The sequence below is a fragment of the Natator depressus genome, chromosome 4 (assembly GCF_965152275.1).
Source record: "Natator depressus isolate rNatDep1 chromosome 4, rNatDep2.hap1, whole genome shotgun sequence".
NCBI classification, from domain to species: Eukaryota; Metazoa; Chordata; order Testudines; family Cheloniidae; genus Natator; species Natator depressus.
The window spans coordinates 87,173,511-87,193,832 of record NC_134237.1 but is presented as its reverse complement, the minus strand read 5'-3'; the positions used below and the strand labels follow the sequence as shown (position 1 = coordinate 87,193,832).

The 20,322-nt window shown below is 39.2% G+C and overlaps 1 protein-coding gene across 1 annotated transcript in view; it reads right to left on the bottom strand.

Moving 5' to 3' along the window:
- The window catches only part of DLC1 (DLC1 Rho GTPase activating protein), a 354,507-nt gene extending 341,071 nt beyond the window's left edge, over positions 1-13,436 (bottom strand). The window contains exon 1 of the mRNA XM_074951354.1: positions 12,272-13,436. Coding sequence (XP_074807455.1) covers positions 12,272-13,327 — 1,056 coding nt within the window. The 5' untranslated portion in view covers positions 13,328-13,436. The remainder of the gene's footprint in view (positions 1-12,271) is intronic.
- Positions 13,437-20,322: the final 6,886 nt, after the last annotated feature.

The window sequence follows — 20,322 nt, the reverse complement described above, 5'->3', positions numbered from 1 at the left end:
CTGTTCCTAATTACGTGGTGATCCATCACCAGATGAAGAGGACATCAAACTCAAGCTCCAAACCAGCAATGCTTATAAGCATGTGCTTAACTTCAATAAACTTGCAGGGATGCCCCCTGCAATTTTTCACATGGGATGCAAGTGTGTCACTCTCACTTAGACTTAGCATGGCATTTATGTATGTTGTGTCTATGTTTGAGATGGGAGAAGGGCCAGATTAACCAATCCTAGGCAAATCCTATCATGTCCATCCCCGCAGACCCTCTCCCTGGCAGCTCCCTGTACTTGTAGCAGGCTTTACTACTGTCACTGAGCAAGTCCTGTGAGCAGAGCACAGAAGACATGGGCTGCTGGAAGTGGAGTGAGGCTGGGCAGGTAGGTGGGTGGGAGAGCCCTGCTTCAGAAGCTGGCGCCAGGGCAATGGTGGGGAGGAGTGCCATCGCAGTGCCCCCCTCACATTTGTCATTATGGGCCTCTGTCATGACAGGGTGGCGGCAGAGCCAAAACTGAATGAGTGGCGTTGTGACCTGGTACCTGGGCGCCATCATAACAGAGGACTGCAGGGCCAAACCTGAGTGGCCATTGGGGCAGCCGCAGCTTTTCCTCCTTGCTACTGCTGTTGGGCCAGCTCCTGCACCCGTACCTGAACCAGACCAGCAGGAGTCCAGGTTCCCATCCTCTCATGAACCAGGCCTTAGGCACATGCCTTGGTTGTCTATGTCTTAATCTAGCCCTGGGTGGCAGGGTCCCAATACTGATGACTTGGCACCTTCCACTGTATGTAATGTGCATATGGCTGTGGGTGCCACTGTTACCTTTAGTAGATCCAACTCAAATTAAATCAATGGGACTTCTCTAGCTGCTTAATGTTAAGCACACGCATAACAGCTTTGCTGAACTAGGGCCTCAGTCATTTTCACATGCAACTTAAATAAACAAATATTTTGCCCTAATATAGTCTTAAGAAATAAGACTGATAATTTAATTCACATAGACCCCAAACAGTCAAACCTTTAGTCATTATAGATCTGGACTGACCTCTTTTAAATTTTTTAAAAGAATGAATTATAAAAGATTTGCTTCCTATGGAATCTTTCCACACAGGAAAAAGTCTTTAGAATTATGTTAAAGAATAGCTCAATACATTGATCACTGGAAGTTCCTACTCTCACTTCAGTGGATGCTGGTGTGTGACCTGCAAAGCATGTATAAATACAAATACATTTATTACCATTTTAGGCAGCTGAAACTTGACCGATGCATAACTTGATGTGCAACAGTCATTTTATGGCTCTTGGTTTGCAGTCTAGACAAAATTGGCAGCCTCTAAGATTTATAGCTGAACACTGTCACAAAAATGTGTCAAAGTAAAATTTGCATAAAGGTTATACTGTAATGGCCTGGCAATCATCCCATTAATGACTGCTTTCTGTTCAGGGCTTGTTTTGAATACTTTTCAGATTGTTTGGAATCCATCAGACTTCAATCCAAACACAACGGTTGTCTGTGGGAAAGCGTTCTTTAGCTTCCAAGTGGACAGAGATAATATTTATAATACATGTTTTATGTAAGCTACAAGGAAAAAATTACATGGTAATCTAATTATATTAGAAGCTGGATCCCCTGCCCTATAAATTCTAGTAATTAAAGTGGTTACTGCTGTAAAATTAGAGAAATTATTTTATTTTAGTTTCAACTAATTTTGTAGTCAAGTTATTTTATACTTCTGTGACTTGCTTTCAATATTGGCTGGATAAATTTAGAAAGTAAGCAAATAGTTTAATAATATTCAAAATAGAATAAAATGTTTCATTTCATTTTTAAAAATATATTCTAATATTAAGTTTGCTTTACTTGTAGCTGCTGCCAGATTCTTACTGATGCCTTTAAAATTAGAGCTGTTTAATGGTAATATGCGATGCAGCAAATTCTCAGTGGTGAAACAACAGTACACTTCAATAATAGTTGCACATCTGTGCTAGATACTGCAGAATATAGCTTTGAGACTACCTGAGTAACAATTGCCCTCTCTGAGCTTATAACTTGGGATGTCTAATCAACTCTGAATATTGCAAAGGTTCCTGTGTATAACTCAGGCTAATGTTATTGTGAGTTTTGGGCCAAGGGGGGGGAAAAACCCGTTCCCTAAGCTTTTCCAACACCTTAGAAAATGACTGGTAAGTAAGAAAAATGAAAATTAATGATAGAGGTAAAAAAAACATAACAAAAAGTAATATCTGAATTGCACACACAAGTGAACAAATGCTCCCTTATTTGGGCTTCCATTTTTAAAAACAGATGTAGCAACTGTTAGCATTTAGATTTGCCATATGCTTAGCAAACATCACAAAAACTTGCCTCCAATGCCAAGCTCAAAATAGAAAAGATTTCGTCTTTTCTGGAGTGAAAATTGGAGTGAAGATTACTTCTATGACCTCATTTTAAATATGCCTCTGCAAATGCCCGTTCTTGTGATATGTGCACCTCTGGTGCCATGTGACTGCAAAAGTAACAGAAATGAAAAACATTCATTGGTAAAAAGAAAAGGAGTACTTGTGGCACCTTAGAGACTAACAAATTCATTTGAGCATAAGCTTTCATGAGCTACAGCTCACTTCATCGGATGCATCAAATAAATTTGTTAGTCTCTAAGGTGCCACAAGTCCTCCTTTTCTTTTTGCGGATACAGACTAACACGGCTGCTACTCTGAAACCATTCATTGGTAAGTAATTTTTCTTTTGCCAGGTATTTTTTTTTTTTTGCCATTTCTGTAGAAGGGATCATTGTAGTACAAGATTAATAATCATTACTAAGAACTGGATTCAGCAAGGTACAAAAGGGTATTCCCAGATTTAAGAACATGAGCAAACCCATTGAAGACAAGGGGACTATGCATGCTTAAACTTACACAGTTTGATGGTTAATATTGCGGAACTGGTGTCACCCAATGACAACTCAGGATTCTCAATATTATGTAGTACTTTTATTTTAAAGAACAGTCTCTTGCAACCCTCAGAAACTGCAAATGTGACTGGCTGGCAAGTACACTATTTTTCCCTTTGTTGGAATGTTCCATCATAATATTAGCATTATGAGTGTTTCCTAAAACGTTAAAAGTTGGGTTTTTTGGAGGAAAGCATGAAGTGTGAGAAGTGTATACAAATGAACATCTAAGGTTCTAAGGAGATCCACTGAATACACTAGGTCTTCTGCAGATATCAAATTCCCCTAGCTGGCACACAGAGTCCAACAATTCCAGTCTCAGTCTCATAAAAGGATAAATTCAATTCCCTTTAGCCAGATAAGGACACAGTTATTACTCATGTTCCAAATTCCCAGCTTAAGAGTTTCATAGTCATTCTTTGTATACTCTCATATGCTCTCTTGTAGGAGCCTAGTGTCAGTGGAAAAGCATTTGCAGTTTCTTCCTACCCTTCATTGATCTTCACTGTGCTTAAATTTACAGTGCATCATTAACAAGTCATCATTTGCCATTATTATTATTTGCATTGTGATACTTAGATCAGGGCCCTATTGTGCTGAACACCATACAAAAATATGACACAGTTCCTACACCAAAGACCTTACAGTGAGTCTAAATAGACAAATGGTTTGAGAGAGGAAGTGCTAATATCCCCATTTTACAGATGGGGAATTGAGGTAGAAAGAGATTAAGTGACTCATCCAAGGTCACACGGAAATGTCTGCAGCAGACCTGGGAATTGAATTTAGATCTCCAAAGTCTCAATCCAGTGCTTTCCACTACAATAAAATGTGGTCCGTCTGTCTACAAGTGCTAGTAGATAACACACTGTATCATCACACTACATTTAAAATAGAAAATACACCTGACATGTCGGATAGCACTGTCTGGCAATACCTGGAATATATGTTTACTTTCTAATGGTGATCACTGTAAGTGCTCACTGAAAGAAATATGAATATTAGAGGTAACGTGAATATTAGAGTAGGTCAGAAAAACTTGGACTGAATAGTTTTCCACTGGAAAACACAATTCTGTTGAAATCAAAATCCTTTATGAAATTGTGCCGGTTTGACTGAAGTTTTGTTTGGGAGAAAAGAAAAAAGTTCCAACAATGTTAAAACATACCATTTTAATAACTTTTAAAACAAAAATGTCCCTTTTCTTCCTTTTGAAACTATTTTTAGTTTCAAAATTTTTTAAATGTTGTATTATAAAATAGTCAACATCAAAATAATCCAAAACTAATTTTTTGTTCAGAAATTCCTTTTTGTGTAGAATTTTGAAATTTTGGGTTTAGTACCAAATTGGAACAAAATTCAAATGTTGACATCTAGAAATGCTCCACAAAACAGAATTTCTATTCTCCGGTCAGCTCCAGTGAATATCAATGTGTATATTAGGTAGTCTCCTGGCTGTGGGACTCAGACTGTTTGGATGGTTTACTGCCAGACATGAGCACAAAGCATGTGGGACCATTCTGGAAAAATGTTACCGCATTAAGAGTGAATTACAAATATTGAAAGCAATAGGCACAGTAAATAATAAAGAACTATTCATACACTGAAATTTGTTTGCATAACCCATTATCCAATAATTTCATATACCCAAAAAATTTGACAAAAGTGACATCTGATATACCAAAAATAATTTGGTAACAGAAATGAAGAGTTAATCAAATAAATTGTTTACTGCATACAGTTTGCTTGGATCTAGTTAAAAAGAAGCAGAATCTTCCCCCAAAGCAGTATTCTAGACTATATCTATACTTAAAATGGAACACTGCTGAAATGAGAATGACAGGTAGACCTGAAGAAGAGTTCTGTGTAACTCAAAAGCTTGTCTTTTTCACCAACAGAATTTGGTCCAATAAAAGATATTACCTCACCTACCTTGTGTCTCAAACATTTTAGGTACTCAGGCACAATACATCAGTTACTCTTCCTAGAGCTAATAGTTATTAAACTGGTATTTCATTTAATTGAGTAAAGCAAATTAACCAGTACTTCCTCTCACCATCTCTAACCTTGTCAAGCATACAAATTTAGCACAAATAATAACCTATATAGTGAGACAGAAGCTTCACATTAGAAATGACTTAAGCAAGCCTCAAAAGGTTCAGAGTTCATGTTCAAGTTGGATAAACAATAAAGAGTTCAAATGCTGATCCAAAGTTTATCTGAACTATCTGATCCGGGTCTAAAAGTCTCAGAAGAAAACCTATGCTTAGAAGATTTCCAAATGATCCTGTTTTGGGATAGTCCAGAAATATCATGAGAATAGCTGTCCTCATAGCAACGAAGCACTTGGAGATTGTTTTTGAGTTTCATAAATTCTGTACAGCCAAAAATGAATCAGTTATTTCTCAACAGTTTACCCATCCCTTCTTCAAATCATCACAACCCAGTTTATAGAGCATTATGGGAAGTATTTTGAGGGATGCATAATTATAATGATAAATCCCAAATTTTCAGAAAACAGCCTTTAGTTACAAGTGCGAATACATGCACATGTACATATAACATTACCACAGCTGAGGATACAGCCTCAGCAACCGCATGTGCAATTAACTATTTTGACGCGTAACAGTTCATTTGGGTGTGTAATTCTGCTTGGCATTTTCTGAAATTTTGGTCTTAAACTAAATCTGATTTACCACAGGGTGTATACTCCTTGTGTGCTGGATTTCCTCTGGGACTTTTGTACAATCAGAATACATTTGTGTGTGAGTGATGTGAGTGAGAGCATACATGCCATCTCCTAGGCTTTTCGCCCCTTCTCTTTCTCTGTTCCCAGTCCTGTTTTCCTTTTGCTATCAGATCTATGAACAATCCTTCATGCAGCTAACTTCAGTAATCTCTTATAAATAGGATTTCTCTTTTACATTGACATTGCTGCCTCTTGCCTTTTTTACTTACAATCTTCTATGAGGTCCTAGCTTCTTGGACACTTAGGGTTTTTAATACTCCTTCTTTATGCTCTGTTTGCTGGATTTCTCAAATATCTGTTACTTTCTAAAAACATAGTATCGTTACATTGCTTTGCTCTATGAACCCGCTCCTCACTCTCATACACAGACATTTCCCTAGGACATAATCTTTCCTATTTTACCCTCATTCTGAGTCAGTTCCGCTCTTAGTTAAAAAAAATAAAAGTAGATATAAAATGGTTTCTTTCTACGGTTCTGAATGGATCAGCCAGTAATGCACTATGATAGGGTAAATTAGCATACATAGATGGCTCTCTGGCTAAAGTCCCCCAAATATATTATATCCTCTAGATTCAGAGTTGGTCCCATAATTTTTTGTCTTGCTCTTCATCAAGATCTGTTCTGTAAGAGAAGCTTACTGCAGTTTCTTCTTTGTTTTCATCTTTATGTCTCTCACCCACAGTGTTTTGTATTTAACCTTGTCATTATCCAGTTTCTTTCTTTCAATGATTTAGGGTAAAAGTTTGAAAAGTACCTAAGTAATTTAGGAGTCTAAGTCCCATTTTCAAAAGTGACTTAGGCACTCAGGCCAAAATTTAAAAAAAGAAAAAAGTATTTAGGCATTGTTCCCCTTAGTGTTGCAAGACTTAAATATCTCAGACAGCTAACCCCCATTTTCAAAAGTGAGTTAGGGCCTGCATAATTTTGAAAATCCTACTGAGTGCCTGCCTGCATCTTGAGGTGCCTTTAAAAATCCTCATGAGCCTGAGTCCCATTTACTTCCTATGAGACAGATTTCTGATATCTAAGTCATTTTTGAAAATGGGACTTAGGCACTTCTGAATGTTTTACCCTTGGTAAATATAGGGTATTTTTAAATATAGGGTCAGGCTTTCAAACTGAGACATAACATTTCATAGAATATCAGGGTTGGAAGGGACCTTAGGAGATCATCTAGTCCAACCCCCTGCTCAAAGCAGGACCAATCCCCAATTTTTGCCCCAGATCCCTAAATGGCCCCCTCAAGGATTGAACTCACAACCCTGGGTTTAACATGTGTGCCTACAAAATTGCAAGCACACTTGAAATGCCCTGAATTTGCTTATGCAAAGCTGCATTTACTCCCAAAATCAGGTTATTGAACACCGATCTAAATTTAGCTTTGTTACCTTGGAAAAGTCCTTTGAAAATGAAATATGCTATTTAAGTGCTCTGCTAAGTACCAGTTTGTTCGCATCATTACTCCATTTTCATATGCACATGGGGGAAGGGCAGGGATGTGTGGTGAGTGGATGCATGTGCACTCATTAGTGGTTCCTGCTATTGAAAGTTTCCCCCATAATTCTAGTCCTCCACCTTTTATGCTTTTTCTGTCTCCTAGATCAATAATACATGTGCCAATCTGTGCTGTAGCTGTAGCTGTATTCCTGGGGTCAGATTTTCAAAGGGGTATAAGGTTTTTGATTATGCTGGGCATAAATGTAGAATAAAAATTCTTATTATATTCTGCATCACACTGTTTTTTAAAAGCTTTTTCCATTTGTTAAAATGCCAAACCCTTGGAGCCAGCCTTATTTTGAAACACTTAATTGAAGAGGAAATGCTACAAAACTGGAGCTGTTGCTATGACAACAAGTAGCCAGTACCTGCTTCTGGTAAGCCACTGCCAGGAAGGTAATAATAATAATTTACACAACGCGTTGTGGTCTCCCATGAAGAATAAATGTTCCCAAACTTTATAGATTTTGTGATGACAATCACATTTTTTCTCTTGAGACAGAAACCTACATTCTTTTTTTCCTCCATAGTCCAGTTCTGAACAGTCAACTGTAATAAGATCCCCTACTTATGCTCCATTATTGGTCTAATATGGTGGTAATTTGAAGGGCACCTCATTTGTCAGCCTAAGGCAAAAGTCTCTGGAGGCTGCAATTCTACACCCCAATCAGAGATGTGTATATGCAGGCAAATTTCATTGCTAGTGGTGTATGTTTTAGAGAGAGACTGAAGAAAAAAAAATGTACAAGACAAAATTGTTCAGTGTAGTCACCTCTTAAATCACCCGTAACTTTCTACAGCTCCTGGTATGACCCATTCCACAGACCTGTCTCAGATCTGACTCTGTTTATAGCAGGTATTGAAGTCTAGTACAGCCTGGGAAGACACAGATTTTACAGCATGGCTATGGTCAAGAGTTCCACAGGTGATATTCTTCGTTATTCAAAATCTCGTTCACCCACTGTCAACTTACCAAATGTCACATGTCTCCCATGAGGTCGAACTGAATTTCTGAGCTTGCTGAGCTCTTATGTTCCACATAAGAGTAACTTAAGTCTTGCAATGCTACATACGAGATTATGCAACTGCAATCTGAACTGAAGCCACCTCCCTTCCAAACTTGTAAGTTCCAGAGGGAAGTACCAGAGCTGAGAGTACTGGCCAAAGCAGGTCTTGAAGTATGTTCCCAGGGTCCTCTAACACTGAGAGAACACTTCAAAGTCTGGTCTGCCATTGAACTGAATAACCCAAAGGTTTTGGGCATCTCCTCAGATATTTGGATAAGTAGGATGTACTGTGTTCTCAAACCTCTATAAAAATGGGTTCAAACAAACAATTACCATATTTTTCTTTACCCTGTGCAGACATACAGTAGGACTAGTTAGTCTCACAATGCATATTCAGTCATTTATCCTTTTGATACACAATGCTGCTAATAAACATTAGCCCCTACATAATAAGCCGCACACTCAACACACAATAAAACTACTCAAATACCATACTAATCAGCTGCCATGCAACTTAAACATTGTATAACAACTGCCATAACAATAAAGGTACCTGCTCTTGCTCAGCAAACCTCCATCAGAAAACAGGCTAAAAATATGAGCTCTGATGAGTCAAGGGAAGAGGCAATTTCCAGAGTCATGAAGAATGCCATAATGGCAGCTCCTTTCCATGTATAACATGGGGGGGTCCAGTTCCTGCATCTTCAGTGAGTGAAACTGTGACAATACACGTCTGTCATAGTCAAAGCACATTATTAAGATGGAAGTGCTGGTGAAATGTAGCTGACTGGCAGCCTTGGAGGCTGAGACCCTATATTTATTTACAGAGCAGATACAGCACAGGCAACAGCAGAACAAGATTCCCCACTCCGTCACCCCAGGGTGCTTCAACGGGGACATGCAGGGAGCATCCCTGGAAGAGCGAGGGTAGTTCACTTGCCATGCCAGTCTTTGGCCTCTCACTTGAGAGTGCGATATCTTATGTCAGTAAGGGCCAGATTTCTAAACATATTTAGATGTCCATAGAAGCCGATAAGGGCCTAGTAGAATTTTCTAAAGTGCCTAGGTGCCTAAATACTTTTAAAAATTTGGCCCTAAGTGACTGTTTTATTATTAGTGATGTGGACACTTATTTATTGGGCACTGGACTGAGACCATCACATTTATTTCATATTGGACAGCAAACATCCACAGCTAGTGGTGTGTCTTGGTTCCTAACTGCAATATTTAGGCTAGGTTGAACTGCTGATCTGGAGAGAAAAGGCCCTATATCCCATTACCAATCCCTTAAGTCCCCCAGCCACAGCAAAGCAAACACTTGACTTTTATGGTTGGATTCAGTTTCAAGTCTGTTTTCTTTCCAGTGTTTTGTGCTAGTTATAAAAGTGGTTTTCAGTGTCAGCTTAGAACCATGGCACATTTTTATTAGCGATTGTTATCCCTAGAGATGGGCAATATCATCCTTGTAAAATATAGTAAGATGAGATTTAAACGATAAAACCATCAAGGCAGGAACACTGTTAGCAAAGGGACCTGCATATCAAGAGAGAGTGAGAATATTCATACTAGGAAGCAGCAGCAGATCAGACCTCTTCCCTTTAACCAAACCTTTTCAAGGGCAGGTTAAAAAATCACGCTTGAAGCAGGCTCCCATTGGCTCACCCCAAAAAACCTCCAAGCTCCCTCGCTCTTTGGAACACCACCCCTTTTAAGTTCCCTCATGCATATGACTTCCAGTGCCTTCCTTCCATGTGACTGCCACTTCCCCAGAGACATTTTCCATTCTCCTCTCCAATAGCCTCGTGGCTTGCTCCCTCTCTCGAGTTCGCTTGCCTGCCTTCCCCCAATTTCTCAAACACCACTGTACTCCACTGCAGTATTACTGGGATCTTTAAAGATTCTTGCTTTTTAAAATACCTATTGTTGCAACCACAAACCAAAGTATACTCATGCTGCACACTGCATTTAAAAGTTATTCAGCACACTCCTATTGCATATATACTACTCTGTGTGTATGCATGCCAGGTGGAAGCATCTTAATCAGATCACATTGCATTGAAATCCCATTGTGGGCATTACTAATCACACACTATATTATCTTAAAATAATGATATGGTCTCAAACAATATGAATATATACATATGCTGTACAACTAATCTGTTTAGTTGAATAAATTATATATACACCAAAATTAGCAACTGCATTTGGGAAAAAATGATTGTTCAAAATCTATGGAAATCAGTTCTTGACTGTGTGGCTTATCTGCCAGCTGACAGCTATTACACTTGAATGACACGTACCCCAGAAGTAATATACTGAAAGCAGAATTGCAGAGAGCATCATAATAGCACCAGCCAATGCTAATGAATCAATGCAGTGATGTCACTCATGGAAATAAAAAAGGCAGCATTTCCAAGCATGATATACAAACACTTACAGTGTTTGGCCTATATGTAGATGGCTAAATGTGGTATTGTAAGGATTTCAGGGGTAACTATGGCAGGTCAGATAGAAATAAAAAGGAAAGAGTGAACTAACAGAGGTAAGTCACAAATGCTGTGACTTTAAATCAATGTAACAGTCACTATAAAGTTATGAAGTACAACATTTGACTCTAAAGCAAGACTGGATAAGAGAGTTTCTAGAGCCTTTTGTAAAAGCTACATTTTGCTTCCAACCATAACAAAATCTTACGGAGTGTTAATGTTACCAAACAGTGTACACAAGAGAGTGATAGCCACAACTCAGGATGCTGTGTTGGCATGCAGCAGTTTGGACAAGCTAGTTCATGCTTTAGAGGTTGTGATTTAGTGAAACAACCACTGAGACACTGAACATCTTGTCTGATGGTAAAACCACAGTTCTATAGAAACCAGATTTCTGAAAAAAGACAAGACAAGAGGAGCTGGGCATTATTGCTCATTGTGGATGTTAGCAGATAGATAGGCAGAGAGTAGAACCACAATATGACATAGGTATTGGATAGAGGGTATAAGGGCTTGTTTACACTGCACGTTAGTCCGCACTAGGGGGGTGTCATGTGCTACTTGTACTGTGTGGACCCTGTTGGCACTCACTAAAAGTTACGTAATGTGCATTAATGTGGTATGATTTGAGACAGGACTAAATTAACACACACTAGGGAACTGTTAGTGAACCCCTCCTGGACCCACACCAGCCAGCTAGTGTGCAGCAGGCTAGAGTGCACTGGAATTCACACCCTTGTACTAATACACTGTATAGACAAGCCCTAAGCAACGCAGCCAGCAGAAACAGACTTAGGGCCCAATCCTGCAGTCCCATGATCAGCAAAACTCCTCCTATGGAAGTCAATGGGAGTTTTGCTCCTGCTGGGATTGTGGGATCTGGCCCTTAGAGTTTTGGAATTACTCTCTTTTCCCCTGTCTGAAGAGCCAGTGAAGTTCTGTTGTTGCTCTCAGTCTGAAAACATCAAGAGCTTCTGCTATCTTCATACCAGCAACATTTTTTTGTGAGAACTCGCTCATGGGGCTTTCCTGGAACTCAAATAGCTGCTCCCTGTACTTCACAGCACCAGTAATATAGACATTTTAGAATTTCTTTTAAAAGTTTTCAACATTTTCCTCCCCATCCCTTTTAAACAAAGGCCCTATACAGCTGCAGACATCGCTTATATCTAAAGACCACCTCTGATAGTTGGTCCTAGCAAATAAAAAAAACCCAAAACAACAAACACACACACACTCACCACAACAAAAAAGGAAACCCCGGGAGGGTGTGCTTACTGATTTGGCCATGATAAAAATAAATGAATAGAATAGAATAAAAAATTGTGATCAAAGGCATTGGTATATATATAAACAAATATAAGGAACGTCCCAAATTCACAAGGCAGTAATTTTCAGATCTTAAAATGAGTTTACATCCAAGTGGTATGTTTCCAAATTGTTTTGCAGAAGCATTTGCAACACCTGGCATCTACACAGCATTCTGAGTGATATTTACCTTACTGCTTCAATAAATCAGCCATGAGATTACATGAGAAAAGGTTGACAAAAACTGAAACCAAACCCTGTAATTTGTGTACATCCTACCTTTCTTTTGCGCAGTTTCACTTGATTGTCTGTAGATTCGTGGGTGGACAGACTATCCTTCGAATGTAAACACTGCGTGCCTTCCACCGGACTGATATTTGTAAGGCATTTTTTTTCAGGAACCACTTGAGGTTCTGTGTAACCATTTTCATCCAGTCCTTTTTCCATTGACATTATATGGGAACTGAGAGGAGATTGCATAAGATAGTTGCTGGAATCTGCTTTTGAGAAGGGTTGTCTACCACCGCCAGTATACAGACCAGGAGAAAACTCACCCTGGACCACATTATAGTCAGCCTTTTCATGCCCATCTTTAGGAGCATCACACTTCCTACGCTGTTGTGCAATTACAGCAGTATGAAGCAGTTGTTTCTCAGGCATAATTTCCTTCACATTCAGAGAACTGGAGAGATTTTCTCTTGGGGCATCTATTACTTCATTTAAGCCTTTATAATTACAAAGCTCCAGGCTTTTCCCAATACTGCCACAAATGTCCTCCTCTTCCTTCTCTTCGCTGGGGACTGTGTCATAGTCAGGTTCACCAATATCTCCTATTGTTTCAGAAATGTTAGATTCCCCGTTTGTTTTAATCATTGCTACCATCTTTGTTAAGGAGCCTGCTCCTCCTAAACTCTGCTCTTCATCTATTAGTTTCCTTCCGATAGTGAACTGGTGGTTAACTTTATCCAAACCGAGATTTGAAACGTCATCGTCATCACCGTCAGAAATATGGACCAAAGTTTCTGTGCTGGCCTCTAAAGAAAGAAAATGCTCCTCATCCTCATGGTTATCATTTTCATCCACCTCTTTTGAAATGTTGCTAAGCAGCTTTGCAGGGAAGCCAATCAGTTCTCCACCATGACAGCAGTCTGGTAAAGAAGCACATTTTTCTTTCCGGTCCACATTCAAAACTTCATCTTTTTCCATACTTCCCTGAAAGTTATCAGCTACAAGTCCATGATGACATGCTGTATTATACTCAACAGAATTAAAAGGCAAGCCCATCCACTGGGTCACATGTTCTTCCCAGCTTCTCTTTCTGATTGCTAGAGACATGTCATAATAGTTCAGCAACAGGCTGCGAGGTACATTCTATAAAGGACCAGAGGAGATGTCATGACTGCAGTGAATTCCAGAGGGAGAGAAAGTTTCATCATTTTAACATCTGTAAGAAATGAGAGAGATTGGGTTATTGATTCAACTCTAAGTAAGACACAAGAGTAGGAACAGTTGAAACAAAAAAATGTAAAAACAAAGATAAGAGCATGGGGTTGGAAGGGAGGAATTTAAAAGGATGTTTTGTGAAATAGCTTTAATAGTTATCATACAAACTTGATGGCAGCTATGATTTAGCATGGCTTACTTTCTGATTACTCTCCAATATCAAGCAAACAGAAATGGTATAAACAAGCTAATGGACAGGCAACTGGCTTCATAGGCCAGATTTTGACAATGAGTCTCTCTTCACTATTTCCGTCATAAGATATCCATTTCCATGGTTATAAAATGTACTAAATCTTGTGACTCCTAGAACACAAAGTAAGTTTGCATTTCTTCTTCATGAAAAGAAACCCATTTAGTGCAGCTCTCCGGTTACTGTCTGAAGGCTTGGATCTGAAGTTGATGATTATTCAGAATTTCACAAATATTATAAACCTCTCTTTATCGTGCTGCTAAATTTCAGCCCAATCCTGCAGCCATTTACTGGATGTAGTTCTTATTAATATGAGTAGTTTAATTGGTTCCAATGAGACTAGTTGCAGTAGTAAGTATTACCTCCAGAAGTTTTCAGGATTGGGCCTTTAAAGGGGCTAAAACCTCAATAAATCAGGGAAAACTAATTTAACTTTCTGGCATATTTCTCACTTCAAGTAGCTCTAGAATTTGAAGGAAAATGTGGTTTATTAGTGGCCATACACCAGATCAAGCCATGATCTGTCATTGTCATTCATATGAACGAACCCTTAAGCCCCACAACTTCAACTGGGCTCTGTGCAGGGAGAGAGATCACCTGTGTGCATCATATTGAAAGATCAGGGCCTTAGTCATTAGAGTGCTCTGCTATTTTAATGATCATTTGCTTAAATTTTCACTAAGACATCTTTTACAAGTCCCCTAAAGCTCTATTAGTTTGACTGTGTCTCTTACCCATGTTGGTGAGTACTTACTCACTTAAGTGTCCCCACTGAGATCAGGAAGGTTACTCTCATGAGTAAGGGTTCCCCAATTGGTCCTTGTATCTGATAGTTCAGATGGCAACATATGTACATTCATCTATTTGCTTTGACATTTAAACATATGAACCATTGAGCAAAGAAAATACGTTACAGCTATTTAAATTATGCATATTATACAAGATGGAGCAACAAGTTTTTTATCAAATAATGAAACAAAATGACTGGCCTGTGAAACATTGCAGGTTCAAGGAGCAGACACTTCTACTTTTCACTCCCTACATAAGAACTGTCAGCACTTAGCACGAATCTGCTTATTGATTTCACCAATAAAGAAGATTAACTACCGAGTTTGTTCTGGGTCATTTCAGTCCACTACAGCCGGCTCTGATTGCCCACAAGGCTGGTCCTGACAAATCACATGCCTGAAGGTATAAAAGTAGGCTGCTTGAAAGAAATGCAGAATTACGACTGTGCAAACGAGTCTCTGTAAATTATGCCCTGACAAAGTGACTTTTAGAATGGACTTGTGCACACCCCTGAGATCTTCAGCTTCTTTTTAAGGATGGCAAGCTTCATGTCACGTTTTCCACCTTTGTGGAAGTTTGTACTTAAGAAGAAAATATAGTCATAGGGTAATAGAATTCCGGCACAAGTCATTAGCGTGTGGGAGGTGGAGGAAGATGGGAAGAACATGCAGCCAGGCAAATCCCTCTCCTCCCCGTAAAAAAATGCACAGCCCCAAAACTATTTTCACAGGCAAAATTTGGAAGTAAGAGGCTGACTCTGCTTTAAGATTCACTTTTGCTTCCTGTGAAGCACTTTTCATGGGGGCATCCCAATGCATTTTAGAAAAAAAAAATTAGTGCTACAACATCTGTTTTATTTTTATCAGTGCAGGTGGGTAAATTGAAAGTCCAAAAAGGTTATGCAGTTTTCCCATGGTCACACAGTGAGTTTGTGGAAGAATCAAGAGAGAATCCAGAAGTCCTGAGTGTATAGCGCCAGGCGATACAATATCCAAAGGACACTTATACATGTCCTCCTAGACATTTGTTTGGTTGGCAGTCTGAAAAATGCCAGCATTCTAAGGGTTAATGGGTATGTGTTACTCCCATTGCTGTTAAATGGAGTTACATGTGTGCAGCGAGGGCAGAACAGATCCCTTACTGTTTTTCGTTTTTGCATGTGGCGGGTTATATTTCATGGGGGATGAAAAACAAATAAATCTCACTTTAGGAACCCTTCTGTTTTGCTTGTGCTATCACAGTCGCGTTGGCTGTCTAATGGATAGCAGACAAAATGATTAAATAAGAGAATATCAGATGTTTTGCTTGAAATTCAAGACAAATAAATATATGGCAAGTGCACTTCCATTGTTTCCCAAAATATGAGATTACAGTAACGTGGAGTGTGAAGATTTACCAGACACATACAAATCTAGCTAGAAGACTGAGCTTACTAGTTAGGGAGGCCCTTCCATGCCCTCCTCACAGAGCAGTGACCCATAGATCAGTGGAAGCCCAGTTGCCCCATCTTCTACTAGAATAAACCTATGGAGCCTGCTAGGAATTCCTTCTCTCTCTAATCCCCTGGATACTGTAAGGGGAGGAGTCATTCTACTCTCGTTTCCTACCCTCATCTTCAGAGAGCTCTCCTCCACCCCTGTCTATCTCCTTCCCACCCAACACTTTCCAAACATGGTATCCCCAACATTTGTGAGGAGGACATGATCCCAGGGCACAATATGGGACAGGAACCACCAACCTGTGGCCAGGCCAGGATCTTCCATCCCCCCCCAACCCCTTCCAGAATCAACACATCAAAGGAGAGTTTTAGATAGATAGAGCAATACAAGTCAAAGGGTGATTCCCGCACCATCTCAATAGAATTCACTTATGTCTTGCTCAGGCTGTAGATGGGAGGCATTTTGTACAATAAGATAGACTGTGGTCTTTTACTCTATGACACACCAATAAAATAGTCATATTAGATACGCACACATGTAGGAGATCAACCAAAAATATGTATTTTGGTAGTTTCACCTTCATTTGTGTGTTGTCCCCACCTTGCAAACATTATTTAAGAAATGGGACTGGTATTAAGACAGAAGGTTGCTTACAAACAGTTCAACATAAAACTTAGCTCTTAGCTCCCTGCTCTGCTCATTACATTAAGTCCTTCTTTCTCTCTCTTGCTTCAAAGAAATACTCTGCCTTTTAAATTTTTTTCAGTTTTTGTGTAAACAAATGTTTCTATGCCTAAATTAATTACACTCAATTGCATGTACCATAATACAGTACTTTTCTGAATCAATCATTTCTGATGTACCCTGACTGCCATGTAAACATTTGTAAGAAACTAGAAAATTAATTTGTCACATGCATATTTCTTTATTAAAGCAATAGAAAGCAGGCAAATTGCTTTAACTTGCTGCCAATTGTTAACACATCAATTTAGTTGTATTATATTGCTAAACCCAAAAGAAAGAATAGTAAACTGTTTTCAATAGTGAACATGAAACGATGAGAGTGCTATGCCCATAACAGTGGGAGCTAACCCCAAAACACTAACATTGTTACCAATAATACCCACTGGTAATATAGAAAATAAAATCCCACAGAAGTCCTGGCAATATACCCTCTAGATTGCTGACCAACGCATTGGAACAGAGCACAGCCTGAATCAGTGAACCTCTTTCTGGTTTTAGTTGATCCCAGTGCACGCTAGGATTGGATTTGGAGGATTAAAATCACTGTTTTCTATACAATTATGCAATGAAGAAATTAGTGAATATTTTATAGGTGACTATCACCTCTGTTCTTCCATTTAAAGAGCTCCCAGTAACCTGGGATACACCAGACACCCAGCAATGTATACATTGACTCTCTGGTGTTATTTGCAAGTGCAAGCAAAACTGATTTAAACCACCATAAGAGTGTGCACACATAAAATTGCATTGGTTTGACGTCACACCTTTAGTTAAACTAGTACAATGTTGATTAGAGGCCAGCCCCTAATCTCATCAGAAAGTTGTATTAGAAGTTGAAGCTACAATTTTCATACTCTGTTCCTCTATAAGAAAAGTCATAAGTGAGCTACACATTTTCTTTTGTGACAAACAAAAATAAAATCTGTCACTTAAACAACAAAAATTTCATAATTTCTAGCAGAGTTTGTACAGAAAGTTAGTATTTTCTAACAAAAATCAGACAAGAGGGTAATTAATCCATGAGACCACAGCTAATAGAAGCCCTTAATAAAACTATTCAAGGCCTCATCCCTGGTGACTTTGTAAGGATTTCCTTTTTCCTAGAGGGAATCAGTTTCGTTATCCCACAGGAAGTCATTATGTATCCTCCTTTATACACTTTGACATATAATCAGAATATACCCATTATATTTTACTAGCTGTCAGTGCAAAAATATAGTCCTGTTAAGATTGTTTAAAACTTTTATGCAAAAGATACTTAACATATTACAGAAAACTAGTCTAAGTGTAATCAGGCTGTCCAACAGTATTAAAAAAAACCTCAGAAAATTAGATGCATCAAACTATGAAGTAAGCTCGGCAAATGGTTCATGCAGACAAATCCAAAGTCTTGGAAACCAATACTGTTTGCATAAACTGACCAAGATATGATTCCAAACTTTCTCGATATGTCTTGATTTATCTTTAGAAAACAAACATTAACAAGTTGCTTAATTTTATAATGGTTTGCTCCCCTTCAAAATATAGTCTTGCTTCATCATCATACAAAGGGAGCTAATTGGTTAATTTTTAATCTGGTTTATTTCCTGAGTTAGAGAATCAGGCTCCTCTCAAGGAGAAGGGTGGGGAAAAGACTGGATCCAAAGTCAAAGTGACCTAGTTCCACACTCCCCAGGCTTATTTAACATCTCTGTGGGAACGTCTACACTGCTTGAGGTAGTGCGCTAAAATAGCAGTGTACCTGGGGGGTAGCACTGGCAATGGCTCGAGCTAGCTGCCCTAGAACATACCAAGAGGATCCGGATGGGTTTGTACTCAAACAGCTAATCAGAGCTGTTGCCCAGGCTACCCCGGCTACATTATTTTTAGGGTGCTCTCTTGAGCCGAGCTAGCATGTGTCTGTCTACCCAATCTCATCTTTCCTTTGTACTCTTTGTATGATCTACTATTGACAGCTAGTCAATAAAACAGAAAAAACCCATTTAAAATTATACATTTGAAATAATCTGGGTCTCTGAATGTATGACTGTTCAGCCTTGAACTCCTCATAGATGTTACTTATTTGTGTGACTTTCCAAGTAATAAATTGTCTACCGAAGCAGAATGCCATACATATTATGGAACAGTAGCAGCCATCTTAAATGTGTATTCTTTCTCTAGGGGGAAAAAACCCCCAAACCAACAGTTGGCTTAGTCCTGATGCGACTGAAGTCAGGCACTTTTGCCATTGGTTTCCATAGAAGCAGAATCAGGCCCAGCATGAATTTGATACTGAGCTGCAGCTAGTGTGTCTGAAGGTGTATCTACACTTTGAGCTGGGGACAGGATTCCTAGCTCAAGATGACATTATCAGAACTAGCATGAGTGACTGTTGCTGCAGGAGCATGGGTGAAATGGACACGTTAGCCTCCATGAGTATGAGCTCTCTGAGACCACTGGTATGTGCTCAGGTGGCTAGCCCTTCCTACTGCTCATGCAGACGTGGCTACACTCTATTTTTAGCACGCTAGCTCAATCAGGGCTAGCTAGCATGGGTATGTTTCCTTGAGCTGAGATTCGCCTCACCCCTTTTTCCCCCCAGCTCAGAGTGTAGATGTACCCTAAGCATCTAAGGTACCCAGGATGATCATTCTTGACCTGTTGTGGAGTGAATAGAAAAACTAATCAATGTATTCAGAATGAAAACAACACACAAAAAACCCCCCACCAAACCTACAGTGTAAAGACCAAGTTGTTTAGCTATAGATGGTTGTCATATTGAAACCAATTTAATTTTGCTTAACTTTATTTCCAACGCCTACCAGATTGAAGCTTCCAATAGAGGGGAAGGAGTGAGACAATTTAAAGAAAAAATGCGATGTGCTATGGTCCTGTTCGAGCCACTGCTGACAATGGCTGTCAGCAACGAGTCCCACTGCTGAATCGGTGATGAAAATAGTTTAACTGCTAGTGTAGATGGGACAAAAAACACCATTACAGAAACGTGACAGATTTGATTGAACAAGATCTCAATTACACATTTATACATAGTAGTGTTGAAAACAGATTTTGTCCCAAGTACACTAGTCGGTAAACTCTTTTTCAACACCAGTTCCATGGAACTGACTGCTGAATACCACTGTCAGCAATGGCTTTGTTTCCTAGTGGGGATGAGGTTTAAGGAGAAAAGGTACAGGCTGCCAGTAAAAGCGTGCTAGGAATTCCCATTTGCGTGCAATTGAAAATATCCTGAGAGGAAACTGGGCAAGTGCATCTGGAATATCGCTTAGGATGCAATTGCAACAAATCATGAGAATGGCAACTGGAACAGGCCTTTTGAAGAGACTAGAGAGCAGTGAAGCTCTTATATTACGTACAGATTACTCTGTAGTGGCAATAGCATGTAGGAGGACTCAAAGGGAGGTAAAGCTTTCATTCTATTATACGCTCTAATCAGCTGGATAGACTGCTGACAAATATAAGCAGAGATTGTGCAACTACTGTATTTTAGACATATTTTCTCCAAAGCAGCTGAGTGATCAGTGAGAAATACCAGTTTCATAAAATGCGATTCCATTTTACATATGTTCTTATACCATGCTCATCACCATAGTAACTGAGCACTTTCCAATAGTGCTTAACACCTGTCACATGTGGTTTGTTCTCTCACTCATACTGTTCCCAAG